We start from the raw sequence: 27,575 nt of genomic DNA, 5'->3' as shown, positions 1-27,575 counted from the left end.
GTGCTCCGAGTCCCTGCTTCCCCAGCGTCGGGAAGGCGCCTCCGCCCGAGAGGCCGATCCCGGGAGGGCTGCTCGGGAGCCACCGCGGAAAACCAAATTTTAAAATGTAGAAGCCGCTGGGCTGCATTCCTCCCGGGCCAGCCGGGTCTCCCAGCCCGAGCGCGGCGGCGGCGCGGGAACCGGGGCCGCGGAGCCGGGGGGAGGGGACGGGGCAGCCGGCCTTCCCTCCGCAGGCAGGCGCTGGAGCGGCGCGGTTGGGCACAAGTTTGCGTGGGAGTGTTTTCCTTTTGTCAATAATTAATCGCCGTAATCGGCCTGGCAGAGTCGGAGTTTTGGCCACAGAGCAGCCAGCGGGGCGGACACCCAACTCGGGGAGCTCCGAGGCGCGTCTGCAGAGGCGCCCGCGCACCTGAGCCGCAGAGACGCCAACCGGGAGGTAAGCATCTTCCAAAACGTCTGCTCCACGCGCAGCTTTGGCAGGATTGAATGTCCGCCTTTGCAGGGGAAAGACAATACCGAGCCTTCATGCAATGTATCAGTTTATGATTTAACTGCATTAAAATTTTAAGAATTCAGTGGGTTTTTCCATCTGCCTTTAACTATGTTAGAAACTATGATGATCCACTCAACAGAAACCAAACTTTATTATTGAAACTTTCCAAGCCAAAAGAAGAGAAAATTACTTTGTAAATTACTTTCATTACTTGTCCTTGTGTAGTTCAGTAGTAACTATTCTAGGAGATATCATTGGGAGGTACTTTGTTTCATTCTTAAATATTCCTCTTTATCTAGTTTCATGCTCTCCTACGATACTTTTTGCCCATAAGCTACTTCAGACAATAATACACACAAGCCAACTGCTCCAAGAGTGATGAATTTCCAAGAAACACATTTTAACATTTTCTCATAATTATTAAGTAGTATGTATTTTCTCAAAAATGCTGACGTGATCATTTATAAGTAACCAGACTTCTAAACCCAAGAAGTATAGTTAACTTTGCCATGGGGGGTGTGGGAATGGATGCTGAAGGGTTTTAGATATGAACAGAGATCCTTGGTCTGTTTCAACTGACATGAAGTTCAACTGGTTGGCAATTAACATATAAGCTCAGCCCATGATCGAGTACAGAATTTGAAGAAATGTTAAATGTAAACCTTTGCCCTCTAACGACAAATAAATGTACCAGGGAAGTTGGGAAAGTTGTTTTTCAAAAGACTTTGTGGCATGGTAGTTCTTTTGAATGAAACAAAAACGAAGAAATACACGGTCATTTTTGCTTGTGAAATTTTTAGAGTATAAAACTTGTATAAAACTAATGAGGTCTTAATAACTTGATTTTCACATCAGAATTATTCCTATACTTTTTTAAATAGGCATCATTTTGAATCCCATTTCGATAGTTGTGATGGCTTTATATATAAGTTACTAGAGCAACAACAAACTTTCATATGAAATGCAGTCACCCTCATTATTCAAATATTTCTATACAACTATTTAATAACAATAAATTAAAAATGGTCTGTCAAACCAAATGCGTCGGCAGTCTGGAGTTTGGATGTGAAGCTGAAAGTCAATCAGCCCTAAACTTCAGTTTTCTTAACCTGCTTGTAAATTTGCAAATACTTTTGTAAAAACTGTCCTTCCTAATTCTGTACCTACTGTAGCAGCATAAAATCTTCATTAAAAATTATTCAAATGGGACTCAACCTCCAGAACGGTGGTTTGAGGCGCTCCATAAACCCACTCTTTAGCAATACAGCAAGAACTGGTGAAAATTATAAACAACAACGTAGCCTCTAGAGATTGTCCTGAGAAAATGCAACAAATGAAGAAAATTTATTCAACACGGTCTACTAAATTTCAGTAAGAACAGCAAGAGTTTGTGGCAGTTGAGCCATAGCCCACTTCCCTGTCCCCCTCCAGGGGGGTATGATAGTGCTCCACTCCAGGTAGGTGCAGCCAAGAACACAGGGCTCCTTCTCAACCTCAGTCTCAACCTAGGGCTATCGAATATTTCTAAGAAAAGCAGGCCACCAGCACCTCATCCACCCCAGCTTTGTGTTGCAGAAGCTCCGTTTTAGTCAAGGCCGGGTGAGAGGTCTGAGGCTGTCTTCCTCCAACCATCCTTCCTTCTTAAGGCAAAAGAAGACAGACTCAACCGCTAAAAGACCAACAACCCGTCTACAAATGGGCAAGGGATTTTAGACATCCCTCTAGAAACAGAATGTCTTCACAGAAGACGTACAGATGTTCAGTCGACACATGAAAACGTGCCTGCTATCATTACATTTTAGGGAAATGAAGATCAAAACCACAAGATACCACTTCACACCGACCAAATGGCTATAATCAAAAAGCATATGACAGTTGTTGGAGAGGAGGTGGAGAAACTGGAACCATCATATATGGGTGGTAGGAATATAAAGTGTTGAGTTGCTGTGGAGAATAGTTTGGTAGTTCCACAAAATGGCACCACATAACCCAGCCATTTCACCCTTAAGTATACATCCAAGAGAACTGAAAACCTAGGTCTATGTAAGAACTTGTACACAAATGTTCACAGCAGCCTTACTCAGGATAGCCAAAACCTGAAAACACCCAAGTGCCCACTGACTGATGAATGGATAGATGAAATGTGATATGGAATGGAACAACGGAGCATTATTCAACAGTAAAAAGGAATGATGTACGCATCTGTGCTACATCAAGGATGAACATTGAAGATTATGCTAAGTGAAAGAAGACCACATATTGTATGACTCCAGTTATATAATATATCCACAATAGACAAACCCCCAGAGACAGAAAGTAAACTCATGTTTGCATATGGCTGGAATGGGGGGTGGAGGTGGGGAAGAATGGGGAGTGACCGCTAAAGAATGCAAGGTGTCTTTTTGGAGTGATGAAAGTCGTCTAAAAGTGACCGGTGATGGTTTTTAGTATACTAAAAACCATTGAACTGTGTACTTTAAATGGGTGAATTGTATGGTATATAAATTACATCCCAATAAAATGTTTTTCATAAATCATCTAAGGTATTAAAAACAACAGATGGGTTTAGAACTCGAAGTGCATGACTTCCCATTTACCACTAGACCAGCAGTTTACATGAGGCTTTTCCCCAGGGGTCACAATGAATATATTAGATAATTAAGTGCGGCACAGGTGTTACACAGCTATACGATTTGCATTTGCTGACACACCTGCCCAAGCTTTCTTCTGTTTAGGAATACCACATGCATTCATGTAGTCCTATAGAGAATTTGCTTGCAGTGTCCTATCTTTTTGGACTCACCCACTCATAATATTAGTCCATGCGCAGCGAGGCCAGTTGTTCTTCCTGCTTCTAGATAAGTCTAGTCCTTTATCAGTCTTTCAGGGCAGTTGTTGAGAGAGGCCGCCCTGGATGGGAGAGGGAGGTTACCTGACACTCAGATTAGCCTGATTTCATTTCCCCTAGATTGGCCCTTGAAGTAGGAATCTTGGGGAAAAAGGAAGAACTGGAGCAGCCACTATGGTCCTCCGAGCACAAGGACATGTCGTTGCTGGGAAGCATGTCCTGTGATTATAACAATGCCAAGTAGAAGAGAAACTCAAATAATTACTACACTCCTCTACTCATCTTTTATGTTTTGAGTCCCAATAAACTGCCTGATCCTGTACCAAGAATTTTGGAGTGGGGTGATAACGCTTTGTCCAGAAATAGGAATATAAATTTAGTGACTCTGAATTTCATGGGGGCCAGAAGCAGCACCTGAACTTGTTGCCAGGGACAGTTACAAGCATCCTGAGCCAAACCATACCCTTAGCTTTAGGGATTCATGTAAGTCTATCTGCATGGAAACCTCAAGGTTTTCCATTCCCACCAGCACAGGCTGATCTTTCCCAGGCTGATGGAAATAGGTTCTGGTGGGTTTTTACCATCAACTTCTTTGTGAATGTCCAACTGTTGTCTAAAAATTAAATACATGTAGGAAAAACTTGATCATAGTTATTATTTATTAATATTGCTTTGATCAGGATTAATAATTCATTTATTCAACAGATATTTATTGTGCATCTTCCAGTACTAGGACAAATCTAGGCCCTGGATAAATACACAAAACAAGCAAAAATTCTTGCCCTTGAGGAAGCTTAAGTTCTAGAGGGGATGTCAGACATTTAAATAATAAAATACAATAATACTAAGTGAAGTATATAGCCTATGAGAAGGAGATAAGGCTCTGGAGAAAAATTAAGCAGGGAATGAGGTACAATGTTAAACTGTGTCATCAGGCTAGGAAGTAAAATTTTATAATTAACGTGACTTTTTAAGCCCAGCCAGGTGGCTCAGTTGGTTGAGCATAGTGCCATGCACCAGGAGGTCACCCGGGCAGTTCCCAGGCAGGGCACATGCTGGGGTTAAGGCTCCATCCCCAGCATGGGGCGTGCAGGAGTCAGCCAATGGATGTTTCTCTCTCATCGGTGTTTGTCTCTCTCTCTCCCTCTCCCTCTCCAATCCTCTCTCTGAAACCAATAAAAACATATTTTTTAAAATATTATAAAGATCATGTACAAACCTGCCACTGCGACTCTGGGATAGGCCATCAGGATTACCAGCTCCAAGTTAACTTCTCTCTTTAGGAGCTTTGGCTTGTCCTTCCCCTCGGCGTTATTTTGCTACCTCAGATTTACTGCTGTTTCACTAAAGAAAATATTACATGAGCCACAACACGTTCCAGGCTGACACAAGGAAGACACAGATGTAATGCCTGCTCCACAGCTAAGGTCTGCAACCTAAAGAAAACACCACCTTACGATAAGAGAATTTCTTGTCGAAGGAAATCATTAGCCTGGGCTTCAGCTCTCTGTTGGCCTTTCTCTCCCGCTTTGCCCTAGAGTCTTGTAGTCGCAAGATTGTGTGGTAAATAATTAAGAACCACTTTCCCAAAATTAACACCATTTGAAGAGTGAAAAGGTAGGGAAGAGGTTGAGGGGAAGAAAAACTTCCAAGCGATCCTGGAAAGGTGAAGAAAGAACAAATCTTTCATAGCTACAGAATAGCGCATGGGATTCCACAGATGAGCTGGGGGGGGGGAAAGAGGGGAAAAAGCAACCGGAGTCTCCACTTTCCCAGACTGTCCCAGAATCTCTAGTCAGAGCACCTGTTTCAGAAGATACTTGAGGACACACTGTTCTAGGAGAATATACTGGGTGTGGCAGCTTTCTTGCAATAGGGCTTTTAGAAAGTGGCTTAAAAGGGAGCACCAACTTGATTTCTTAAATCAAATGGAAACATTTATTTCAGGCTTAGAGGAGAAGCGTTTAAGAATGTTTAGTCATTAGAAATTAGTTAGAAGACTCCCTGTAAAAGTGGACTTATTATGGAGCATTAGAATTTTCATTTATTCAACAGATTTTAATTGAGCATCTACTATGTGCCAGGCCCTGGGGGAACAACACAGAGGAGGACCTTGTTTCAAAGATCTTTCCTTCTAGAGGTTCCATCATTTGCCTCTGGCTGCAGAGTAGCCAGATCTGCCTCTCAACACCCCCTCAGGACTGGGTTAGGGCCTCCTCTGGCGCCCCAGCACACTGCACTTCCCTGTCAGAAGCAAGCGACAAGTGATAGCATTTCCCGCACTGTGTGCAGGTATTTGCATAACTGCCTCTCCTCCTCTCCAGAACACTGCCAAGGAGAGTGACCAGGTCAGTCTCATTCATGGTTTATTTCCTAGTACATGCTTGTTGACTCTTTGATTGGATGGATGGATGGATGGATGGATGGATGGATGGATGGATGGATGGATGGATGGATGGATGGGTAGATGGATGGATGGATGGATAGATGGGTGGATGGATGGATGGGTAGATGGATGGGTGGATGGATGATTTGCCAGATTATGATCAGAGCTCTTTGCATAGAGAGGCAGTCTAGCAGAGTAGTTAGGAGTGTGTGTTCTCCATGAGCTGTGAGACTTTGGGTCAGTTTATAAATTTTCCAATGCCTCAGTTTCCTCATTTGTAAAATGGGTATAGAAGTAGTGCCTCCACTATAGTGCTGAGTGAACTGCGTAAGGTAATACATATAAGGTGGCTAGCAAAGTTCTGGGAGTTGCTCCATAAATACCTGCTATTATTGCCAATGTAGAGGAGCAGTTTCCTGGGTGACACTTTGCTGCTGTCCTTTCAGCTCTATTATAAGATCAAAGGATGTCAATGAGGAATGTCAAGCCAAAGTTATCACTTTGAGCTCAAGATCTCTGAAAAGATTAAAAAGAAAGTTTGGAAAGAAATACATGTAGGATTTTGAACAATAAAATTAAAGACTAGGAAAAGAAAAAAAGGAGACAAAGTTCAAGATGGCACATCTGGAGCAGCTTTCCCGGGGCAATAAAATGCCTCAGCAGCCCCCCCCCCCCCCCCCCGCAGGTGCGGGCGTCAGAGCAGCAGCTCACCTCGGTCCCCAGCGCTCGGCCTGCCCCACAGAGCCCGCGCCCAGTGAGCGCCCGTAACAGTTCACTGATGCAGGAGGAAGACAGAACCGTGAAAAAACTGTTGTTTGAGGTGGAGTCTTACCTAACCCCAGTGTTATATTATCTTTGTTTCTTTTGCAAACCTAACCATCCTCTTTCTGCATAGGGCTTTGAGTCAGAATTATCTGCGACTCCCTCACGTGCAGCTGCTGGCACCTTCGGGTTGCTCCCTCTACTTCTTTCAGGGAGAATCCGCTTGGCCTCTTACCCAGCCGTGGGGGAAATACCATGTATTTTATCTTTTATTCATCCATTGTAAAATAATTTTTAAGTAAAATTAGCTTATTGTCACTTTATTGATAGGAAAAAATAGGCAAAGAAGGAATATGTAACCCTAATGCTTCAGTTACCAACTCTTTTCATTCCTTGAGGCTGCAGATACTTTAATCCACAGGGACAGTTTGGTCCTTACATTTTTCATAGGATGTTTCATTGCCCAAAACTTTAAACGAAGGAAAAAAATCAGTCACGTTGGCCTAGTTCTGGTTTTGATGGGCAGGAAATTCAGTTTACAAAACAGGACAAAAATGTTGTTCCACAGGTTTCCTCCATCTAGCAGGAAACAAGCACCGATGCAAACACAAAACAGGCGATAGGGGACCCCATGACCTTTGGGGGGAATTCTTTCTTCCAGACCAATGGGAGTCGCTATTTTATCCATTTGCATCAAACGTCTCTGAAGGGTCCAGTTAGAGTCGCCTGAAAGGGATCTCTTAAAAGGAAAGAAGATAAAATGCACGTAGGAGGGACGGAGTGAAGACGCAAAGTGGAGTCACTATGGTCCAGCTGCTAAATCGTTAAAATCAAGTAGGCTGAGGCTTGAAAAACAATTCTGCTCTTGCTGTAACTAGCCTGGGAACTTAAGCCTTTGAACCGTCCAGCTGTGGCTGAAATATACACTTATAAATGCTATAAGATAACCCTTTAACAGGCCCTGAAGGATTTAAGAAATAATGTTTACTTGACCAGACCACCTGGCACCCAGCCTCCAGACCAGCTGGCATCTGTCATCCAGACTGGCACCCATCCGGACTACCTGACATTTGGCTGGTAACTGTCCTGGACCAATACGAGGGCCAAGAATGCAAGACTGATTATTCGCAAGGATGTGACTTTTACGATAAGAACTCTTAGCTTTTCTTTTTCTTCGGAACAGTTCTAGGTTTTACCGAGCTGTGTATAGAGTTGGCGAACTCTAAGACCCTTGAATAAATCTCTATCATTTTTTCCTACTAAAGCCTCCTGTTTCATTTATGCTCGGTCAACATGAGACAATAAGAGGAACAAATAATAATTCTGATAAAAGCATCCCTCAGAAGGTGTTGACTAGTATCTGCATGAACAGTTTCCCTGATGGAATTCTCACTACTTCAACCAGGCAATCGCTTCCTTTTTAGGTAGCTCTTACTGTTTCAAGTTTTTCCTGAGATTCACCTCTGAAAACAATAAAACAATTCCAAGCCTTCCCCTCCGTGACAGCTGCAATACCATTTAAAACCTTTCAGATCTCCTAAGACCTCCATGACACCTTCCTCCCCCCAAATCTTCTCTCAACGTCTCCCGTTGGAAACCTTCCAGACTTTCTCCATCTAGCTTCTTAGGGGCATGCTCAACTTGCTAGAGTGACAGTTTTTAACAGCTGGAAGAAAGATGCTAATCAAAGCCAAGGGCTGTGGCCCCCTTTTCTCACAGTACTTCTATAAACATATAAGAATATTGGTGCTATGGTCTCATGTTATCCCCCTAAAATTCATATGTTGAATCCTCACTCCCAAAGGTGATGGGAAGTGCTTAGGTCCTGAGGATGGAGCCTTCATAAATAGGATTAGATTTCTCAGAAAGAGGCTCCAGAGACACCCCTTGCCCCTTCCACCATATGAGGACACAGCGAGGAGGTGCTGGCTATGAGCCAGGAAGAGCCCTTCGCCAGAATGCAGCTCTGCTGGCAATTTGACCTTGGGCTGCCTAGTCTCCAGAAATGTGAGAAATTTCTGTGGTTTATAAGCTACTCGGTCTGTGGTATTTTGTTATAACAACCCAAAGGGGCTAAGACAATTGGATCACTTATTTACCTGCCAACCATATCACAACACTATTGGCTCATAATGAACTTGAAGTCAAGTAAAATTCCTTAAGTCTTTTTTACTTAAACTGCTCATAGGCCACATTTCCCCCCTTATTACCCTTGGGCGATTGACTTTGTGAACTAAAGAACAAGACTTTACATTCCCCCCAATGTTTCACCCCTAGTCACTCTGTAATTGGCTCAGTCTTTTATAACTGCACCCCATAACATGGGTTCATCTGCAAATGTGATCACTCATACTTTCTATGACTTAATTCAGGTGGGCAAAAATGCTACGATGGCCAGAACAAAATACGGAGCCCTTGGGCTCACCACGAAAGACCCACTCACCATTTTACGATGCTTCACCAACTATAAAACACCTAAAAAAGTTATTTCATTTAATTCTTACAGCGCTCCTATCATCATTCTACATGCGAGGGCAAAGACTCAGAAGGACTATCTGAATTGCCTGATGTGACACAGCTAATAAATGGCAAAATAGGAAACGAGCCTTCCAGCTGGGCTGCCTCAGTGGGTTGAGCACCGTCCTGTGCACCGAAAGGCTGCCAGTTACCTTCCCAGTCAGGGCACATACCTGGGTGGCGGGTTTCTCTCTCACATCGATGTGTCTCCCCCCATCTCTCTTTTTTCCCCTCTTCTCTCCCTCTTCCTCTCTCTAAGCATGTCCTTGGGTAAGGACAGAGAAAAGAAAGAAAAAAACAAGCTTTAGGGTTTCTTACTGTTTCCAGTGCTTTTTCAAAGACAGATTTTCAAATATAGTGATTAAATAAATATGTAACCTATTTTTAACCTATTTCCCCCCCCAAGGGTACCAACAGAGACTAATTAAAAACAAGAAACATTTTCTACAAACGAAATATTATCCAGAAACCCAGTATATGAAACCGATTAAAAGCAGTTTGCTCTGATAGAAGCAAGGTGGGGGACACGTAGCCTGTCTCTCTGTCTCACCTGGGGCGCCTCCTCAGCCTTGCCCTGGATGGTAATGAGACGCCTTATAGTCCTTAGAGTGCATTGGGAAGTCACTAGCCAATGGCATGTCCTCAAAATGTAACCCTTCTCTAAAAATAATTTTTAAAATAAAGCTCTGTTGCCATGCCCTGTTATATAATACATTGTAACATTTTGCCGGAGAACACCCATCTAAGAGGTTTAATAAACTTTTACAAGGAACAGAAATGTTTTAAAATTTGAAGGCATCTTTGGGTTGATTCAAATGTTTGTTTCACAGATGAAGAAACAGCAACGCAGAGAGAAGTAACCCAAGACCATTCTGCAGAGGAGCAAGGACAAGGACCCTCCCTGTTCAAACCTGGACCCTCCCAGGCAGGTAAAATCTCACTGCTACACATCTGACTCTTTTGATTACAAGATAACATCTTCAACAAGATGAAGCTTCTGGTTCTCACTTAAGAAACTAACGAACACATATTATATAATGATACTGTAATGGCATTTAAGAGACACAAAGGAGTAAAATGCGGCAATTGGGTTTAGTCATGAGGCCTTGAAACATGGGTTCTTAGCTTACAGACATTATTCAGGCTCCTTTGAAGTCTATGCAGAAAACTGTTTATGCAAAATATGCAAACATTGCAAGGAGGTCACAGATGTCCCCCACCCCCCAAGTTTTGGCCTCCAGGGTAAGAAGCTCTGGCCGATTCCAGTACAAGTGGCAGCGTCAGGCTTGCATAGCACCAGCTACTATCTTATTTATGGCTCTGTTGGTTCAAGGCTGCTTCTGTTTCGGCATCCTTCATCTTTTATTTAAATGGAGCAGCACCTTATTCTGGAAGGCGTTTGATGCCAGAGAGGAGTAATGTTTTAATAAATTATTAGTTAACCAGATGGGACCAATTAAGAGAGAAATATAATAAAATGAAAACATTTTCTTTCAAAAATGTTAACAATAAAAGTGAGGATGGTCAGTGTTTGTAATAGGAATTCATTTTCTTTGTTTCTTTTACTTTTAAGTGGGAAAAGAAACCCCCAAAACTAGATTACTGCTAGCTGCCTACCCACTTTTATTAAATCTATAGCCAAAAGAGTAGTGGGTGTGGACCAAAAGAAATAGATTTATCTTCTGAATGATTGTTTCTTAATCCTTCCCTTTTGCTACAAGAGATTTATGGTTCTGAAATAGTTGGCAACAATTTCTTCATTTCAAAATAGTTTTGGCAGCTCCAATATTACTTTAAAGTTACTGATAACAAGGCTTGATTTTACTAATTCAAAAAATACTTGTTGAACACACAGCGTTTGGACAGCACTGCTCTAGGGGGCAGTCTGGTGTGACAGACCATTCTGGGGCGAGGGGACCCAGGACAGAATCCCAGTGTTGTTTCCTCCTTGGCTTTGACAATAAGTAAGGTATGAAAACTTAATGAGCCCCAGTTTCCTAATCCTTGAAATGAGGTCATTTATATTTTATCTCCTTTATGACAGCCATGCCAGAGCTGAATAAACATTTTGAAGAGTAATCTCTCTAAAAATGACTTATAATTTAATAACTGGTAAAGTTCACATGTTCTGCCTCAGAAATGATCTCGCTGTCCTTTATTCTGTGCCTGGCACTCGTGGCCTGAGCAATAGTGCATTAGCATAGCGTGTGGTAATCACAACACTTAGCATTCATTTCGCCCTTCCTATGCATTCTTCTAAATACTTTACACTTTTCAATCTTCCCAGAAATCACATGACGTTCTATTATCATTCCGATTTTCCAGTTGAGGAAATTGAGTCCAAACTGTTAAGAACTTAGCCAGGGTCAAACCCAGACAGAATCCGGAGCCAGAGCTTGTTAACTACTCTCCAGGCTGCCTCTTGCCGGGATTCTCACCCAGCTCCCTATGTGTTAACCAGGGGGAGAATTAGGCAAAGGGGTTCAAATTCCTGGTGACAGATGGAAACTAAACTTTTGCTGGTGAGCATGCAATAGAGTGTACAGACATGAAATTATAATGTTGTATACCTGAAATTTTTGTAATGTTATTAACCAATGGTATTTCAATAAATAGAATTAATTTAAAAAATGGGAATCATTTAAGCTAAGCACCTGCCACAGTGGTACTTAAAAAATACTGTTTCTGTTCCCTGAAGTGTCCTATGTTATAAGATTCTAGTGTTTTTAAGGAAGAGATCTGAATTAGTTTCCTAGGGCTACTGTAACAAAGTACCACCTCGTTGGTGGCTGGAAATGAGAAATGTATTCTCTCATAGTTCTGGAGGCTAGAAGTCTGAAAGTAAGATGCCAGCAGGCCTGCACTCCCTCCAAAGGCTCCAGGGGGGGAATCTCCCTTGGCTGCTTCTGCTTCTGGTGGCTCTGGGGTTCCTTGGCTCATGGCTACATAACTCCCATCTCTGCCTCCCTGTTTGCATGGCCCCGTTCCTCTGTGTCTCTCTTCTGAGAACAGTTGTCATTGGATTTTGGACTGACCTGAGTAATGCAGGATGACCTCTTGCTGAGATCTGTAACTTAATTACATCCACAAAGACCCTTTCCCCAGATACAGTAAGATCACATTCGCAGGCTCCAGATGCAGACGTGTCTTGGGGTGGAGGGCCACCATTCAACCTACCACAATATCTTCATCCCCATATTTTTATGTCTTGGGATATTCCCTCTGGTATTCTTGACAGACAAGCCCACCCTCATTCAAAGAGGGAGAAGAACATTGCATCTCACCCAGTTTAGGCCTGTAGTTCTATTGGCTACAAAATCTGTGGGTTGAAAATATTTTCCTTAATATGCCCAGTGGTCATGAGCCTTCCCCACGTTCATTTGAGAATCAGGACTTTCTAGGAAACAAAGAGTTGTTACCCACTTAAAGGAACGCACTTGGAGTGCAGCCCTTCTCCCCTTTCGCTGCAAGTGCACCCCAAGCCCTGCCATGGGGGAATGGGGGGGCAAAACCACCAGGAAGCAACAGGGCCACTCTGGTCTTCTTGGGGGACTGAGAAATGCACGGGGCTAACCTGTCAGTCAGCTCTTCCCTTTCTGTGCAGCTCACCGGTTAAGCAGCTCACTTCTAGGCACAAGATTACAAAATGTAATTAGAGTACACCGTTTGATCGCCTAAAAAGCAAGTTTTGCCATAACTGTATGAACTCCAGCCTCTCCCTGCTCTCCTCCCTCCTCCCTCCCCACCTGCCACCCCACTCCCGGTCCCTCCAGAGCCTGGCTGGCCTGCCCCCCAACCAACCGAGGGGGGCGATGGCCTCGGTCTGGGGGCGGCAGAGCAGGGCGGACCCTCAGAGCAAGCCCAGCTCTCCACTCACTTTCCTAAAATCAGTGGAAACTAAGGTACAGAAGCAGGTCTTCTGGGGCCGTGAGAAAGCAACAGGCTACGTTACTATTGTCCCAAAAGTCACGCCCTTGAAAGAGCAACGCTGCTTGTCACCAAACCAGGAAAACCACCCGCTCACGGCTAGAGGCTCTCAGACAGTGCACTGAGAAACAGAGACGACGCCAGGAAAGTGAGGGAAGGAAGGGGAGGGGAAGGCAGACAGACAGCAGGAAAGCGAACAAGCAAAACGTTTAGGAGTTCATTTACTCGGTTACCAAAAAAGCTACGAAGAAAACGGAAAATTAGTATAAGAAAATCCTATTGGAAGAGCTCTGGTTGACCAGCTGCCTACGGGGCCAGGTTCCCTTGGCAGGGCCCTGGCAATGGGCTCAGCAGGTACACTTTTGACCTGTCAGTGCTGCAGGAGGTCACCTTGGTCGCCCCACCCCACCCGTCTGTCAAATAGAGTGGCCATAGGTAGGGATGATATAAAAGCTTAATTTTTCATGGTCTGGCTTCCAGCTGCCAAGCAAACCGAGTCCTTAGAAACATCCAGGAAGCAATAGTTCCCTCACCAAGCTGTGGGTTTGATGGCCAGGAGCTGGGGGGGGGGGGCAGGGCTGTGACCACCCCCACGGAGCACAGTTTTCAGGAGAGGGGTTGGTAACGACACAAAAGGAGTTTGGCCCAGCGGCCTCGCCACTTTTCCCACTCTTACTTCCTCTTAAGTGCAGTGGGTACTGAGGCCTCAGGAGCCCCTTATTGCACACCCTTGTCAAAAATAGAAAAGCAAATCATAGAATTTATGCTTTCCACAGGAGCTGCAGGAAATTAAGCTACTAGATTGTCACTGATGCCAAGAATAAACCTAAACACGTCAACCCTCCTCTCAGAAGGTTTTTTTTGGTAGTTTGGCAGCTCCCAGTTTTCCCAGGAAGGAGGGAACCCCGATTGGGAACTCACCATTATTGTTTGGAGATCTTTGGAGCTGTTTACTCAGCTTTGGATGGGACAGCTACGAAACTGCTGGACTAGTAATGCCCATTACAAATTAAGACTCTTGATGACTTCTAAACAATATTACTCAGACCATTTCTGAGTGTATTTTTCAGTTTCAGTCTTTCACAACTTTTAGTTATTCACTGACTTTTAAAAAATTCTGGTTGCCCGGCCGAGCGTGGCTCAGCGGTTGAGCATCGACCTAGGATCCAGGCGATCAGGGTTCGATTCCCAATCAGGCACATGCCTGGGTTGCAGGCTCGATCCCCAGTGGGGGGCGTGCAGGAGGCAGCCAATCAATGACTCTCATCATTGATGTTTCTATCTCTCCCTCCCTCTCTCTGAAATCAATAAAGATTTTTTTTTTTTTTAATTTTTTTTAATTTAAAAAAATAAAAAATTCTGGTAAAATACATATAAAATAACAGTTAATTATCCTTAACCATTCTTAAATGTTCAGCTCAGGAGTGGTTAGCATACTCACACTGTTGAGCAACCACGATGTTTTCATCTTGCAAAACTGAAACTCCGTACCCATGAAACAGCAACTCCCTACCCTGCGTCTCCCAGCCCTGGGTAGCCTCCTTCTACTCCGCTCCCATGAGTCTGGCTACTCAAATATCTTGTGTAAGTGAAATCATACAGCGTGTATGTGTTTTGCCACTGAGTTATTTCACTGCGCATAGTGTCCTCACGGCTCTGCCATGTCGTAACCTGTGTCAGGACCTCCTCGCCCTCTAAGGATGAGTAATATCCGGCTGTATGTCTGTACTCCCGCTTGTTCATCCATCCAGCTGCTGCTGGGCATTTGCGTGGCTTCCACTTTTTGGCTACTGTCAATGATGCCGCTTTAACCTGTGTATACATTTAATGACTTTTTAAAAATGATTTTTAATGACTTGAAGGCCACTGATAGTGTTGCAGCTGTGTTTATTTTTTACTTCTAAAAACAACTTGGTAGCCCTTGAGCAAAATATCTTCAGGAGGGAAAAACCATTCAGAAGCTATACTCTTTCCTCTTTCTTTATTGACTAACAGGATTTCTTTTCCTTTTCTCTCTTTCTCTCTTTTTTCAATAAAATAGTAATAAAGAGGTTCATTCTAAGAAATGGCATTCGAGTTAAACACTTGGCCCAGAAGCCCCGCTCTCCCCTGCAATATTGGCAGAAATAAACAGGGGCAACTGCCCTGTTTCTATAGGAGTAAATGAAAGGGCACTAGGAGCAAGACAAGATATAGCACCACCACCCCCGTTACAAATCTCTTCCTTTTCAGAACATCTACTCGACATTAATGTACTTGGTCTTCTCTTTGACAGCCACACAACAGTGAGATTGATCTAATCTGAATTTAGTAGTTCTTAAATTTCTGTGCAATTTCTGTTAAAGTCAAATCCAAATTTTCTTTCCCAGATGACAGAAGTCCTTTATTCATAAATCCCTCTGGAGTCTGTCAGAAAACACCAAGCAGTGAGTACAGCTTTGAATATACAATTACTCAACACATGCCCTACTGCCCAATGGCCTCCAGCTGATAGTTGGACTGGAAATACATGTTTCCTATTCTGCTTTTGTTAGTGTTAATAAAAATGAGAGGCAGTAAGGGGTTCAGATAGCCACAAAAACACCCTGCTCTTGTATATAACTCAAACCACCACTGTACCAACTACAACTTGGACAAATTGTTGCTGAGACTTTTTTTTTTAGTACATTATTTCAGTAACTCACTTCTATGTATAAGGTTGTTAAACTTAAGAGTAACTTAGTTGCCTAAAAGTAGTAACATGCTTCGATTTATAATTGTTTGGTTTTTCCTCTCTGAGGAGTCTGTAGAATTGTCCAAATATTTCATGAATGGGTGAAGGAAGTTCCTTAACTGCCCTATAGTTGTTCGATTTTCTTCTCTGACTTTGCTTCACTACAAACTTTTAAGTTGGTTTTCTTAGCACCCTCTAAAGATTTGGACTCCGAATCCATCACTTCTGGTCTGACTTCTAATATTCACCCTGGTATCAGCATGAGGAATTGCTTACCAAAGGATGACTGGAGAGTATTCTGAGATGGAAAGAAAATCCCCAGGAGCATGTTAAGCAAGGATGGAACTTTCTGTGGGACACAGAAAATATTGTAGTCACCCTCAGAAAACTTAGAGCAAGATATCTGGAAACTGTGAAGCCAATTAACTAACCCTGGGCCTGATTCTTACATCGATGCAATACGAGGTTTTGCCATTAATCATATGAGCTGATCCACACTAAATGAGCAGCTTGTCCCCAGGACAGGAGCCACCACATGAGATTGTGCAGCCCACACAGTGGTATATGGTGGCCCTGACCAAGGCACATTGGAAAACCTGTTCAGAGACTGCAGTGCCTTTCAAGTCGTGGTTTGTGGTCATGTCTATATACATGCATTGGGTTTTGCTTGTTTGTGTTTTACTGTATTAGGCAATTCAATTAGCAAACATAAATAAGGGCTAAGGGATTTTTCCTATAAAAAATACAAAGCACTCCATTATTGAAGTAACCATTATAGAACATTCCACAAAGACTTTTTGACTTTATAATTTAGTAGTTTTGCAAATAAAGTTGTACCGGCTCACAAGGAACAACCATAAACACTACTATTACTATTACTTCTAAAGAGTGCAAAACCTTTCCCTACACTTCTTACCCCGCCACTGAGAGACTTTAGAGGCAATTATGAATGATCTTCATTTTACGCAGAAAAGCGGGGACACAGAAAGATTTTGGAACTTGCCCAAGGACATGAAGTAGAATGAATGAATGAAGAGAAATAAAGAGAAAAGAGTAAAGAGAAGATAAAAGTAAGGAAAAGAAAAGAAAAGTAAACGCTGCAAGAGAATTCAGGTCTCCAGAAGTTCCCGGCCTGGGATTCCTTTCCCTTAGAACCACTTTTCTACCCGCCAATCTTAAATTATCACCCACACAGAGTAAGCACTTGTAAAAACCATTTTAATGGAATTTAACATCACTTCACAATTGTTATTCTTTCCCCACAGAGTCCATCAACTTTTAACAGTGTCAGAGGGTAAAACAGCATTTTCTTATGTTTAAAAAAAGATTTTAGTGCTAGGTCCCTTTCATCCTACCAAAGACAGATTGTAGTGGGTTTGCAGAAAATCGAAAACTAATTGCCTAAAAGCAGACAAAGAGAATTCACAAGCACCCTTCATGTGCCTCACACTGCACTGTGGAAACACTAAATAAGCCCAAGTGCGGTCCCTGCCCTCAACAGCCTTGAACTCAGCCGGCCGGCCCGCAGCCCACAGCCAGCATGTAAGCACCACACGCTCCAGGCGCCACACAGAGGCCACTGTGGCACGTTCCCAATACTCAAAGGCCTCGTGGGCTGGAGGAGAAACAGTGCACAATTGTAATACAATGTAAGTTCTGAAATGTTGCTGCAGTGGTGACACATTTAAAAAAGCAATATATTTTCCTTGGGAATGGTGATCTCCTGAGAATGTTTCCAGAAGGGAAAATATAGGAGCTGGGTCTTGAAAGCATTTTAAGGATTTTTTCTACAACAGAAAGAACAAAAATATTTCTAGAAAAGGAAAAAGAATGAAGCTGAAGAGCGAATGGCGCTGAGCAGGAGAGTCCAGGAGTGATGCGGGAGAGGTAGAGAAAGCAGGCCGTGAAGGGCCCTAGATGAACGCGTGATTTCACAGGACAGGGAGAGCCGCTGGAGGGTTTCGGGGGAGAGGGAACCTGTGTCCAGCAGCGGCGTGGAAGGCCGCGAGTGGGAAGGAGGCCAAGGCCGCGAGTGGGAAGGAGGCCAGCGGGGGCTCCCTCACTAGGCCCGGGAGACGGAGAGTCCACGGCGCCGCCCAGTAGGGCGTCCTGCGGGGACGGAAATGCCCCATATCCTTGCTGCCCGACACGGCAGCCGCGAGCCACGGGTGACGGCGGTGCCACACGGGGCAGGGCCGGGCAGGGCAGACACCGCACAGTGCGGCGCTGGAGTTAAGCCTGAAAGTAAGGTTTTTCCAACTACTGCTTGCAACCGGTAGATGAAGAAAGTGCCGTGGCCCCGGCAGGGCGGCTCGGGTGGTCGGAGCATTGTCCTGTACACCAAACGGGTGCGGGTTTGATTCCCAGTCAGGGCACATGCTTAGGCTGTGGGTTCGATCCCTGGTCGGGATGTGCATGGGAGGCACCGATCAATGTTTCTCTCTCACATCTCTCTCTCCCCCGCTTCCTCTCCCTAAAAAAAAAAAAAAAAATATTCTTGGGTGAATTAAAAAAAAAGAAATTGATGTGTTAGCTCACAATTGGGATTCTTTCTAACTGTAGTAGCGTCTTACATTAATGTAACACGTGTTCCACTGAATGAAGCAGTCTTGAGACAGTATCATTAACTAAGGCCAATACTTTACCCAGATTTCCCTAGTTTGTACCTGCTGTCATTTTTCAGTCCAGGACTCCATTCAGGATAACACATTACATTTGGTTATGTTTCCCTGGGCTCCTTTGGGCTGTGACCGTTTTTCACACTTGGCCTGCTTCTGATGACCTTGAGCGTTTCAAGGAGACTGGTTAGGTGTTTTATAGGATGCTCCTTTGTTGGAATTTGCCTGATATTCTCATGATTAGACTGCGGTGGTGGGTTGCTGGGAGGAAGTACCATTGCCAAGGCATGATACCATGGAAACGTACTATCCACACGCTTCACCGCCGGTGGTGTGGGCCTTGATCAGCTGGCTGAGGGGGGTGCCGATCAGTCTTCCCCAGTGTAAATTTACTCTTTTTAAATCCCTCTTTCCATACTGTGGCCTTGAGAAGGAAATCACTCTGCTCCTTTTTAAAGTAAATAATTTAATGAAAGGAAGGTTTGGGCTTCCGTAAGTCATGTTGAGTTCTTTCCAAAGAACGCTACCTACGTCTGAGTACATGGTCCCTTTTTAGATGTGGCATCTCTCTCTGCAAGAATAGGACACTTTTTCCGCTTCTCAGATCTTGAGGTTCCAAGTAGGAAGCACAAGAAAAGCTGAGTGGTTGGCGTAGAATTCCAGACTAAGTCGGGAAGACGTTAACCCCCAACCAATTGTTGGTCTTTCTGACTTTTCAGCCCCAGATTCTGACATTTCAGAAGTAAATTTAAACCAAAATGTGTTCGATTTTTAAAAAAATCCTTTTTAGCTAGTATTTAGAAAGGGAAATCCCTTACTGAGGAAATCCAACAATGTGGAGTGCTTTTTTCTAGGCAGAAGAGGGCTGTAGGATGAAGCCTTCTGAAGCACCCCCCAGGTGAATGCCACCCACCAGAGCCGCGGTTCCTCACCACAGCCGCCTAGCCTGCTACTGCTCCTGTTCCCGCGGGCCAAAAACAACAAGCAACTTCCCGAGCAAGCCCAGACTCCACTTGTGTGACTTCCCTGCGTGTTCCCCTTACACTGCTCTCATTTCGTGACTCACACATGGGTTCACATGAACATGTGGGGTTTTTTATTGCTCTGTTTATTTTAACTTTCCTCCCCATTCAGGCCAGAACAAAGTCCTCCCCCTGAGCAATGTGGGCCATAAGTCCCAGGCCTTCTCCCTCTCATTCTGGGAAAGGAGAGGAAAGTTTATCTCCTTCCCCACTGTACACAAATCTAGTGAGAGAAAAAGTCACTGCCTGTTGTTGCTAAAAGAACAGTGATATTCAGAAATTTTTTAAAAAGCCTCTTACTCTCCAATCAGTTGTGAGCTAGCTTCTTAGTGGACTTCCAAGCCCCTGCTACCTCCCACTGTCTTCCTGTCCCCATCCAGTCGCAGGCCGCCCTTTAGGATTCAGTCTCTCCCTCTGGCTCCCCAAAGTCATAATCCTTCACCTTCTTCCTCCCCTCAATCTGGCAAAACTCTGCTTTGGGTCTTTTATCCAAGATGAGCATTCCTGACAAGAACCTTGGCTTTGCCAGTTCCCAGTAATATTTGCAATAAATAAGCTTCAGACCTTCCTTCAGCTAGAGGAGAACCTGAGCTGTGGGATTCCAGGAAAGAGTCTTGAGTAAGGGAAGAGCGAGTGGGGGGAACTGGGAGAGGGTGGGGCTGAGGGCTTCCAGATAGCCTGCACACCTGGTCCCACTGTCCCTGCTCAACTCTGAGTCCTCCTACACCACAGAAAACCTCCGTTGGAATTTCTGTTTCTTCCATCCAGTGTCAATTCACAAAAATAGGATATATTCCACCTGGTCCAGTCGCTTTAGTTTAGTTTGGTTTGAAAAACCAATTTGATGAATGTCAACCAATTTTTAATGTTAGCCCCATAGGCTCAGTTCCTTTTTAAAAAAATGAGTGATTTGGCTTAGGGGATCTCTAGTCCATCCAGCCACTAACATCCCAGGATTCCACTTTAGCCACCTAATATATGTGGGAAATATTGTCTAAAATGTACATTAATGGAATATGCTCAGATGATTCATAGTCACCAATCTCCAGTTCCTAGTGCAATTACCAGTCTGTTCATAATTACTTTTGATAAATAAAGGGAAGGAAAGGAAGGAGGAAAGGTTTTCTCCAGTTAGATTCTCTCTTTCTACCCATGTGCTTCCTCCATATGCAAATTCCTTAAATTGATGCTTTGCTTGCATTTCTGATAATCTTCAAAGCAACCCTAAATGGTAGGCATTATTATCTCCATTTCACAGGTGAGAAAATTGAGGCCCAGAACAATTAAGTAACCAGGCCAAAGCCACAGAGCCAGGAAGTGGAAGGAGTCAGGACTTGAACCAATGTCTAACTTTATTCCCAAACCCACATCCCGCGTTATACAAATACAATAAAAGCACTTTCTAAACTACAAATAATCCTATGAAAATTGTTCTGTTTGTATTACTAGAGAAACTTTGATACACCAAATCCATTGAGCATCTTGGAATGTGGTACTACACTGGGTCTCCTGAAAAAGGAGACTATTATCTTTATCCTGTTTTTAAAACCATGGCTCAGAGAAAGCCTTTCCTCGGGCTTCACGATCACTCCTCCAGGTAGCCATGAGGACCTCGGCCCCATTTCCCACCTCCTACAGGGAGCTCAGCCGCTGCGCCCTCGAGGATGTCATCACACAGCTTTAGCTGTTACTTATATCATCCAGGCCGTCCCTGGAGGCGCACCACCGCCACTGAGAAAGTACCACCTTTGAATGCACTGCCTCAAACACCTAAAAGTTGTTTTTAAATCATCAAGTTTAGAGGAAAATTTAAAAAGAAACAAATAAAACAAACTACTCCCTCTTTTCCATCTACAGAGAATCATCTGTTAAAGAACACATAATTAAAAACAAGGAGATCCATGGTGTGCTTGAATAAACACTTTCAGTCCTTTGTTTAGCTTTGCTGGGATACAGCAGTCAGTTGTTCAGGAAGTGGGCAAATTAATTTCACATTTCGTTGTGAAAAATTAAGACTAAGATGTTTGCTGTCATCTACATCTAGGTTAACTATGGATGGTTAATTTTGTGGCATCTCATCATCTTATTTCTCCAAATTCAGCCTTTTTTCCTCACTTTCTTCTTAGCATTTTCCCCCATTTAGCGCTCATTCTAGGCCCCTCGTTAACTGCACATTTGTTGTGGGGGGAAGCAGAGTTTGTCACCTCAGAATATGCCTTTAATATTATTTTAAGATATTTATCTTTAAAAAGCCAAAGTCTCAGAAAGGACCTTTGACCCTCCCCCTTACCTGCTTAAAGGAACTCAGAAAAATCTTAAAGAAAGGGAGCTGTCCCCTTCATATAATATAAATTAAGTGTGGCAAATGGGGAACCAGCAAAGTTTGTATGGGAGACTCCCCTATGTGTCCCATTGTTTCTGGTGGCCCTTCAATAATTTGTTTACCAAATGTTTCCCCTTTATCATCTACTTGTGAACTGCCTACTTTCCCTTTGAAGTCCTAGACCCCTGCCTCCCTCTCCATAGTCCAGAAGGGCATGTAACCCGCCAAGGCCCGATTTGTCCTCAGGTCCCATACTCTGTGGAACCCTCGTATGTACATACATAATATATTTTGTTATTTGTTACTTTCTCCTGTTAAGCTGTCTCATGTCAATTTAATTATTAGACCAGCCAGAAAAACTTAGAAAGGTATAAGAAAAATTATTTTCCCTCCCCTTTATTTTTATGGTCCAGTCTGCCACTTGCCTAGAAGAGCATCTCCTGTCTGCACTGAGAGAGATTCTTTCTGAAGCCATTACTAGTCAGAAGCAGCCACACAGAAGTACTCAGAATGGATTTGTTTAATGAATTGATAAGTTCTCTTACCCACATTACTCATCTTAAATTGTCTAAAGCGGTATGTGGGTTTTTTGTGGGGTTTTTAAAATCTTTTATATAGTCCCATAGGAATTAAGAAATATACTCAAAAAGCAGTAGAAATATATTATGTAAGCCAACAATTTTCATCCAGTGTGCCACAAGAATTTTTAAAGCATGCAGTGCCTGACTATTTAGTCAGGGGCACTTACCTATTTTCCCTTAGATTGTCAAATTAAAAAAATGACAACGGCCAATACAGCAATAGCTGTCCAGTGTGAATGAATCCAAATTATACATGTGTAAGGTTGTTGTTTTTTTGTCAGACTGGCAAAAATGCTTTTTGGTGTGCCACAGAATTTTAGCAATTAGTTTATGTGTGCCATGAGATGAAAAAGGTTGAGAATCACTGACTTAAGCAAATGTAGAACCTAAATATAGTGCATATTTTAACAGTAGGTTGCAGCAGATGGTTCACCAATAATAACCAGCTTTCTCTCTTCTCTCCTTTCATAATAAGAAACAATGAATAAACACTTTAAAATTGCTTTTTATCAATAAGGGGAAAAAGAATCAAAGAAAAGGGGAAATCAATGCTTTTTATTGGCTGACTCTTAGATTCCATGAGGCTGAAGTGAGATGTGACAATACAAAGCACTTTTCACATGTCAGAGTTCGCTACTGAGGGCTGGAAAATGATACAGGGGACTGTAGAAACTGGCCAGAAAAACTTTTTTTTTTAATCTTAATTCTTTAAATTGCTAGCCGTTTGTGACCAAGGTCTTACAAGGTATCCCCCTTTGGCATAATAAATGTTTCTATGGCTCAGGAGTCTGGGCACCACTCAGCTGAGTGCCTCTGTCTCAGGGTCTCTCACAGGACTGCAATCAAGCTGTCCATCAGGGACGTTCAAGCAAGAAATTCAATTTTAGAAGAGAAAGCAATGGCCAGGCAATTAATTCGTGCATTTTTAAAAGCTTAACTGTATAGAGAAAAAGTCAATAATATTTCTAAATTAGTAATTTATCTCATTTATGAAATTGAAGAGAGTATTAAGGCGATTTAAACAGATTTTCAGTTCATGGTTGATTCTGAATGAGAATCCATAATAGAGCAGAGGCATAGATTTTTCTGAGATGACTGTTATTCAGAATCATGTCTACTTGGCTTTGGCGTGCAGGGAAGGCAAGGTGTCCATAGGAGCTTACAGCCTCACCCTCTCAGCATTCCCCTGTTAAAAGCCTCTGGAGCCCAGCTGGTGCGGCTCAGTGGTTGAGCGTCGACCTAGGAACAAAGAGGTCACCAGTCGATTCCCAGTCGGGACACATGCCCAGGTTGCAGCTCAATCCCCAGTCAGGGGCGTGCAGAAGGCCGCTGATAGATGTCGCTCTTATCTGTGTTTCTCTTTCTATCTCTCTCCCTTCCTCTCTCTCTAAACATCAATAAAAACATATTTATAACAACAGAAAAAGAAAAGAAAACCCTCTGGAGCCCCCTCACTCATAGGATAGAAACCAAATCCTTAGCCTATCCACTGAGCCCTGTAATGTTTGGCCTCATTCTGACCGTTCCCTCCTCTTCAGTTTTCTCATACTCCCAACCTCCCTCACTAGATCTCAGCTCTTCTATGTGCTTATTTGAATTATCCTGGCCATTACGATAGATAATTATGACCTGGTAACACCAAGACTTTCCATTTTAAATTTTTGTGGAAATTATCCTTATCAGAAATGTTACTGATCAAAGCCAAGCTATTGAAAGTCAACAACAGAAACCATATCCTATTGAAGTTGGGATTCTGAGAGATCTATCATTGTTTTTTTAAGTTGGTGACTTGACATTCATTCCTCTACCCATTCATTCAGCAAGTATTTACTGATTACCATCCCTGTGCCAGGCATTAGGATCATGAGGGTCACCCCAAAGCCTGAGAAGTCCACAGTCTTATGGAGCAAAAACATCCTGCTTTACTCAATGGACAATCAAAGGAAAAAGACAGTTTCAGGTCAGAAGGTAGAAATGATCTTCCAAAAAAATTTCACTGTGATTTGAATAGTAAAAGTTATCAAAATGGACTTAGATGAAGTGATACCATTATCCTGAGGAGTAAGCAAAACAGGTGCAAAGCTCAGCCTGCATCCCCACAGGCACATATAATGTCTATGAAAGTCTGAAAAATCTCCCAGGGGCCATTGTAAGACATGATAGATGCTCTTCTTTCTAGGAAGATTTACGTGTGATTATAACTATCCTATCTGAGGGTCAAAAACATTTTCATATGGCTTTCATAAGTTCTTTATCCAAAAAGAATGACTACCCAAAGGTATACTCCGTGCTCCCCATTTGCTCGGGAGGCCCCCAAGACCATGTACATGTTCAGTGACTCACTAGAAAAACTCACAGGACTCAACATATATTTTACTCACAGCTATGGTTTATACGGTGAAAGGATGTCCAACAGGATCAGCAGGGAAGAGAGATACAGGTGAAGTCTGAAGAAATCTATTTTCAGGCTTCCTATGCTCTCTCCCTCCAATGAGAGAACACACAGGAGAATGCTCCTTTCTCTACCAGCAAAAAGTGATACAGGAGCAATGTTTCAGCCCAGGGCGCCCATCAGACACCCTGCACCAAGGTTTTATTGGGACTGGTTATGTGGCCAACCTCTGCCTGGCAATTAGCAGAATTTCCGACTCCCAGAATAAAGCGGGTGTTCACCATTAATGAAAGTGTTTGCGCAGTCCAGGCATAGCGAATCATCTTTATCCATTAGAGAACGGAGAGAACATTCTAGAACCCAAGATCCCAGACGCCAGCCAAGGGCCCAACTTGCCCTTCTAAAGTTGGACTTGCTGTATTAACTCTTCCGCACACAATTCTTTACACCTCCTTTCAGAATATATGTTGTAGGAAATAAAAAACTCATGTTTATCTCACTCTGTATATGTGGCTAAAGAAAATATGGTTAGCCTCAATTTTTTTTTAATATTTTTTTATTGATTTCAGAGAGAGGAAGGAGAGGGAGAGAGAGAGATAGAAACATCATTGATAGCTGCCTCCTGCACACCCCCAACGGGGGATCGAGCCCGCAACCCGGGCATGTGCCCTGACCGGGAATCGAACCCCGATCGCCTGGATCCTAGGTTGATGCTCAACCGCTGAGCCACGCCTGGCCGGGCCAGCCTCAATTTTTAGATATTATTATCACTAGAGCTATTACTAGGAATTATCATTTTTAGATGAATGTTACTATTAATAATATTGTTGCTGTCTAGTATTAATTATTATTAGTGGCAATATTATTAATTCCTATGATACACTGTCTATCATATTTCAAGAAATAGTCATATTAACCCAATCAATGATTGTTGACATTCTCTGAAAGGGTTTAACATGCTAAAATCATGCAAACCTTAGCAGATTCTGTGTTTTCTTATTTTAGTTTTCTTCTGATCTGTTGCCTTCTTTACCAGGACGGACTTTCTGCAGCTTGACGGAGCCAACCATGGATTTCAGGCGCGTGAAGGACTATTTCTCCTGGCTCTACTATCAATACCAAATCATTAGCTGCTGCGCTGTCCTGGAGCCCTGGGAGCGATCCATGTTCAACACCATCTTGCTGACCATTTTTGCCATGGTGGTGTACACGGCCTATGTTTTTATCCCAATCCACATCCGGCTGGCCTGGGAGTTTTTCTCCAAAATGTGCGGCTATCACAGTACACTCTCTAACTGAGCTTGTCTGCGCCCTGTGAATTGGCATCGCCTAAGCATGTGTTGCTTACGGCTCCTTGTTTCAGGGGAGCAGTGTGTCTTCGCCCACTCTCTGACCCGAAAGGCTCTCACTTCTCTATGCACTCTTAGGTCCTGCCTGAAATCTGAGATCGATGTCTCTTTAGGTTCTTTTGTACACGTTACATTGTGCATCAGACTGTAGATAATACAATGACCTTACCTCACATACCGTATTTTCTCAACTTAAATCTATGACTTTAGTTTGTTTGTTTTTAATCAGAAAATTTCATATAAAATTTTTCTGGAAAGTAGGCTCATAAGAAACCTACTAGAATCATGTTTCAAATGCTCCCTTGATACCGATTCTGTACTAAAGGATATATTTTTTCAAATTTGTTCATAGGCTACTGTCAAAAGTGTCATATCCTTGTTTACAATATAAAGATGTGAATAAATTATATGCGCCCCCTAAAGTATTGTTTTTTACTAAACTACTGACACCTAAAATTCTTTTACTTCAAGTGCAGAAGAATAGGCTGGAGGCAATTATCTCCTTTCAGACACGGTTCCTGAATTGTTTCAAATGCCTCTAAAAGTCTGGCTTTATAGCAATTTAAAATCAACAATGTTGATTTTAGATAACCCAGTAAGTATTATAATACAAAATAATTTTAAGTATAAGAAACAAAATATAATCAAAGTAAATTCAGACTTTGTGACTTGTGATGTTGTCTTGCCTTGCATGATGCTGGGGGGTGGGGTTGGAAAAAAGAAATTGCTTTTTTTCTGTGCTTTCGCTCAGTGGAGGGGGGAGCATGTATTGGGCTACAGGAAGAAAAGCTAACAAATAGGCTGGAAGTAATATTCTACCAGCAGGAACTCGTCAGCTCCAGTTAAATGCTCCTTTGCAGAGCAAAAACGAGATTTATGAAATTTCTTTCAAAGCATTTTAAAAATGATTACAAGTTTTTAATTGTACTACTGAATCAAATGTGAATGCCAAAGATCCAGCATTGCAGTTCTTCTTTCCTCTCAATAAATATTAATGCTACTAATACTGGAGGGTAAAGATGAAAATAGTTTTTGAACAAGATTTGCACCCTTGCCTGTGTTAAGAAAAAAAAAAGATTCCAAAAAGAGCTAGAGAGAAAGATGTTCGGCATGCCAAATTAACTTGCATGTTTGTTAAAAAACAAAAACAAACACGTGATTTGACGAAAAACCAGATCTAAACATGTATTTGTTGATTTTTGCAAACTAAAATTAGGTTTAATTTTATAAATAAAATATCTGCTTCCAGGTTTGCTTTTTCTTCGTATTGCACTACCTAGGTGTTTACATCCATATTTCTCCCCAAGACTGTATTTCTTACTAATCCAGTGTGGCAGCTGATCTTAAAATGGTAGGGTGAAGCTAACATTTATCAAGGGTCTTCTCCGTGGTGGACACGTTTTGCATGTTGAAGTAGGTGTTAAGGTCTCCCAGTTACAGGTAAGGAGCCTGGAACTTGGAAAAGGTACATTTCTTGTTCAAGGTCCTTTAGCTACTCGTGACAAAGCAAGGAAGCAGATCCAGGTCAGGACCACACTGGGCCCGGAAACATTTGCCACACGAAAGCCCCTGGGAGGACAGTGTGAGCAAATGGAAGTTGATGGAATGGGAGTCACGAACATGTTAGAAAGCAGAACCCATCAA

At 42.8% G+C, this 27,575-nt stretch overlaps 1 protein-coding gene across 2 annotated transcripts; it reads left to right on the top strand.

Moving 5' to 3' along the window:
- The first annotated feature begins 308 nt into the window (after positions 1 to 308).
- SPTSSB (serine palmitoyltransferase small subunit B) lies at positions 309 to 27,181 on the top strand. Of its 2 annotated transcripts, XM_081138961.1 has the most exons (4): positions 309 to 436; positions 9,837 to 9,935; positions 15,303 to 15,359; positions 25,619 to 27,181. In XM_081138961.1, exon 4 carries the CDS (start codon positions 25,651 to 25,653, stop codon positions 25,879 to 25,881), a length of 231 nt encoding a protein of 76 aa, XP_080995087.1. In that variant the 5' UTR covers positions 309 to 436; positions 9,837 to 9,935; positions 15,303 to 15,359; positions 25,619 to 25,650; the 3' UTR covers positions 25,882 to 27,181. The 2 variants fall into 2 exon arrangements, with proteins under 2 accessions (XP_080995087.1, XP_080995086.1); XM_081138960.1 differs by lacking the exon at positions 15,303 to 15,359 and having other exon boundaries at positions 333 to 436; positions 25,619 to 27,178.
- Positions 27,182 to 27,575: the final 394 nt, after the last annotated feature.

The sequence above is a fragment of the Miniopterus schreibersii genome (genome assembly GCF_964146895.1).
Source record: "Miniopterus schreibersii genome assembly, chromosome: 5".
Taxonomy (NCBI): Eukaryota; Metazoa; Chordata; class Mammalia; order Chiroptera; family Miniopteridae; genus Miniopterus; species Miniopterus schreibersii.
The sequence above is the reverse complement of the archived record's forward strand: the minus strand, read 5'-3'. Positions and strand labels throughout refer to the sequence as shown.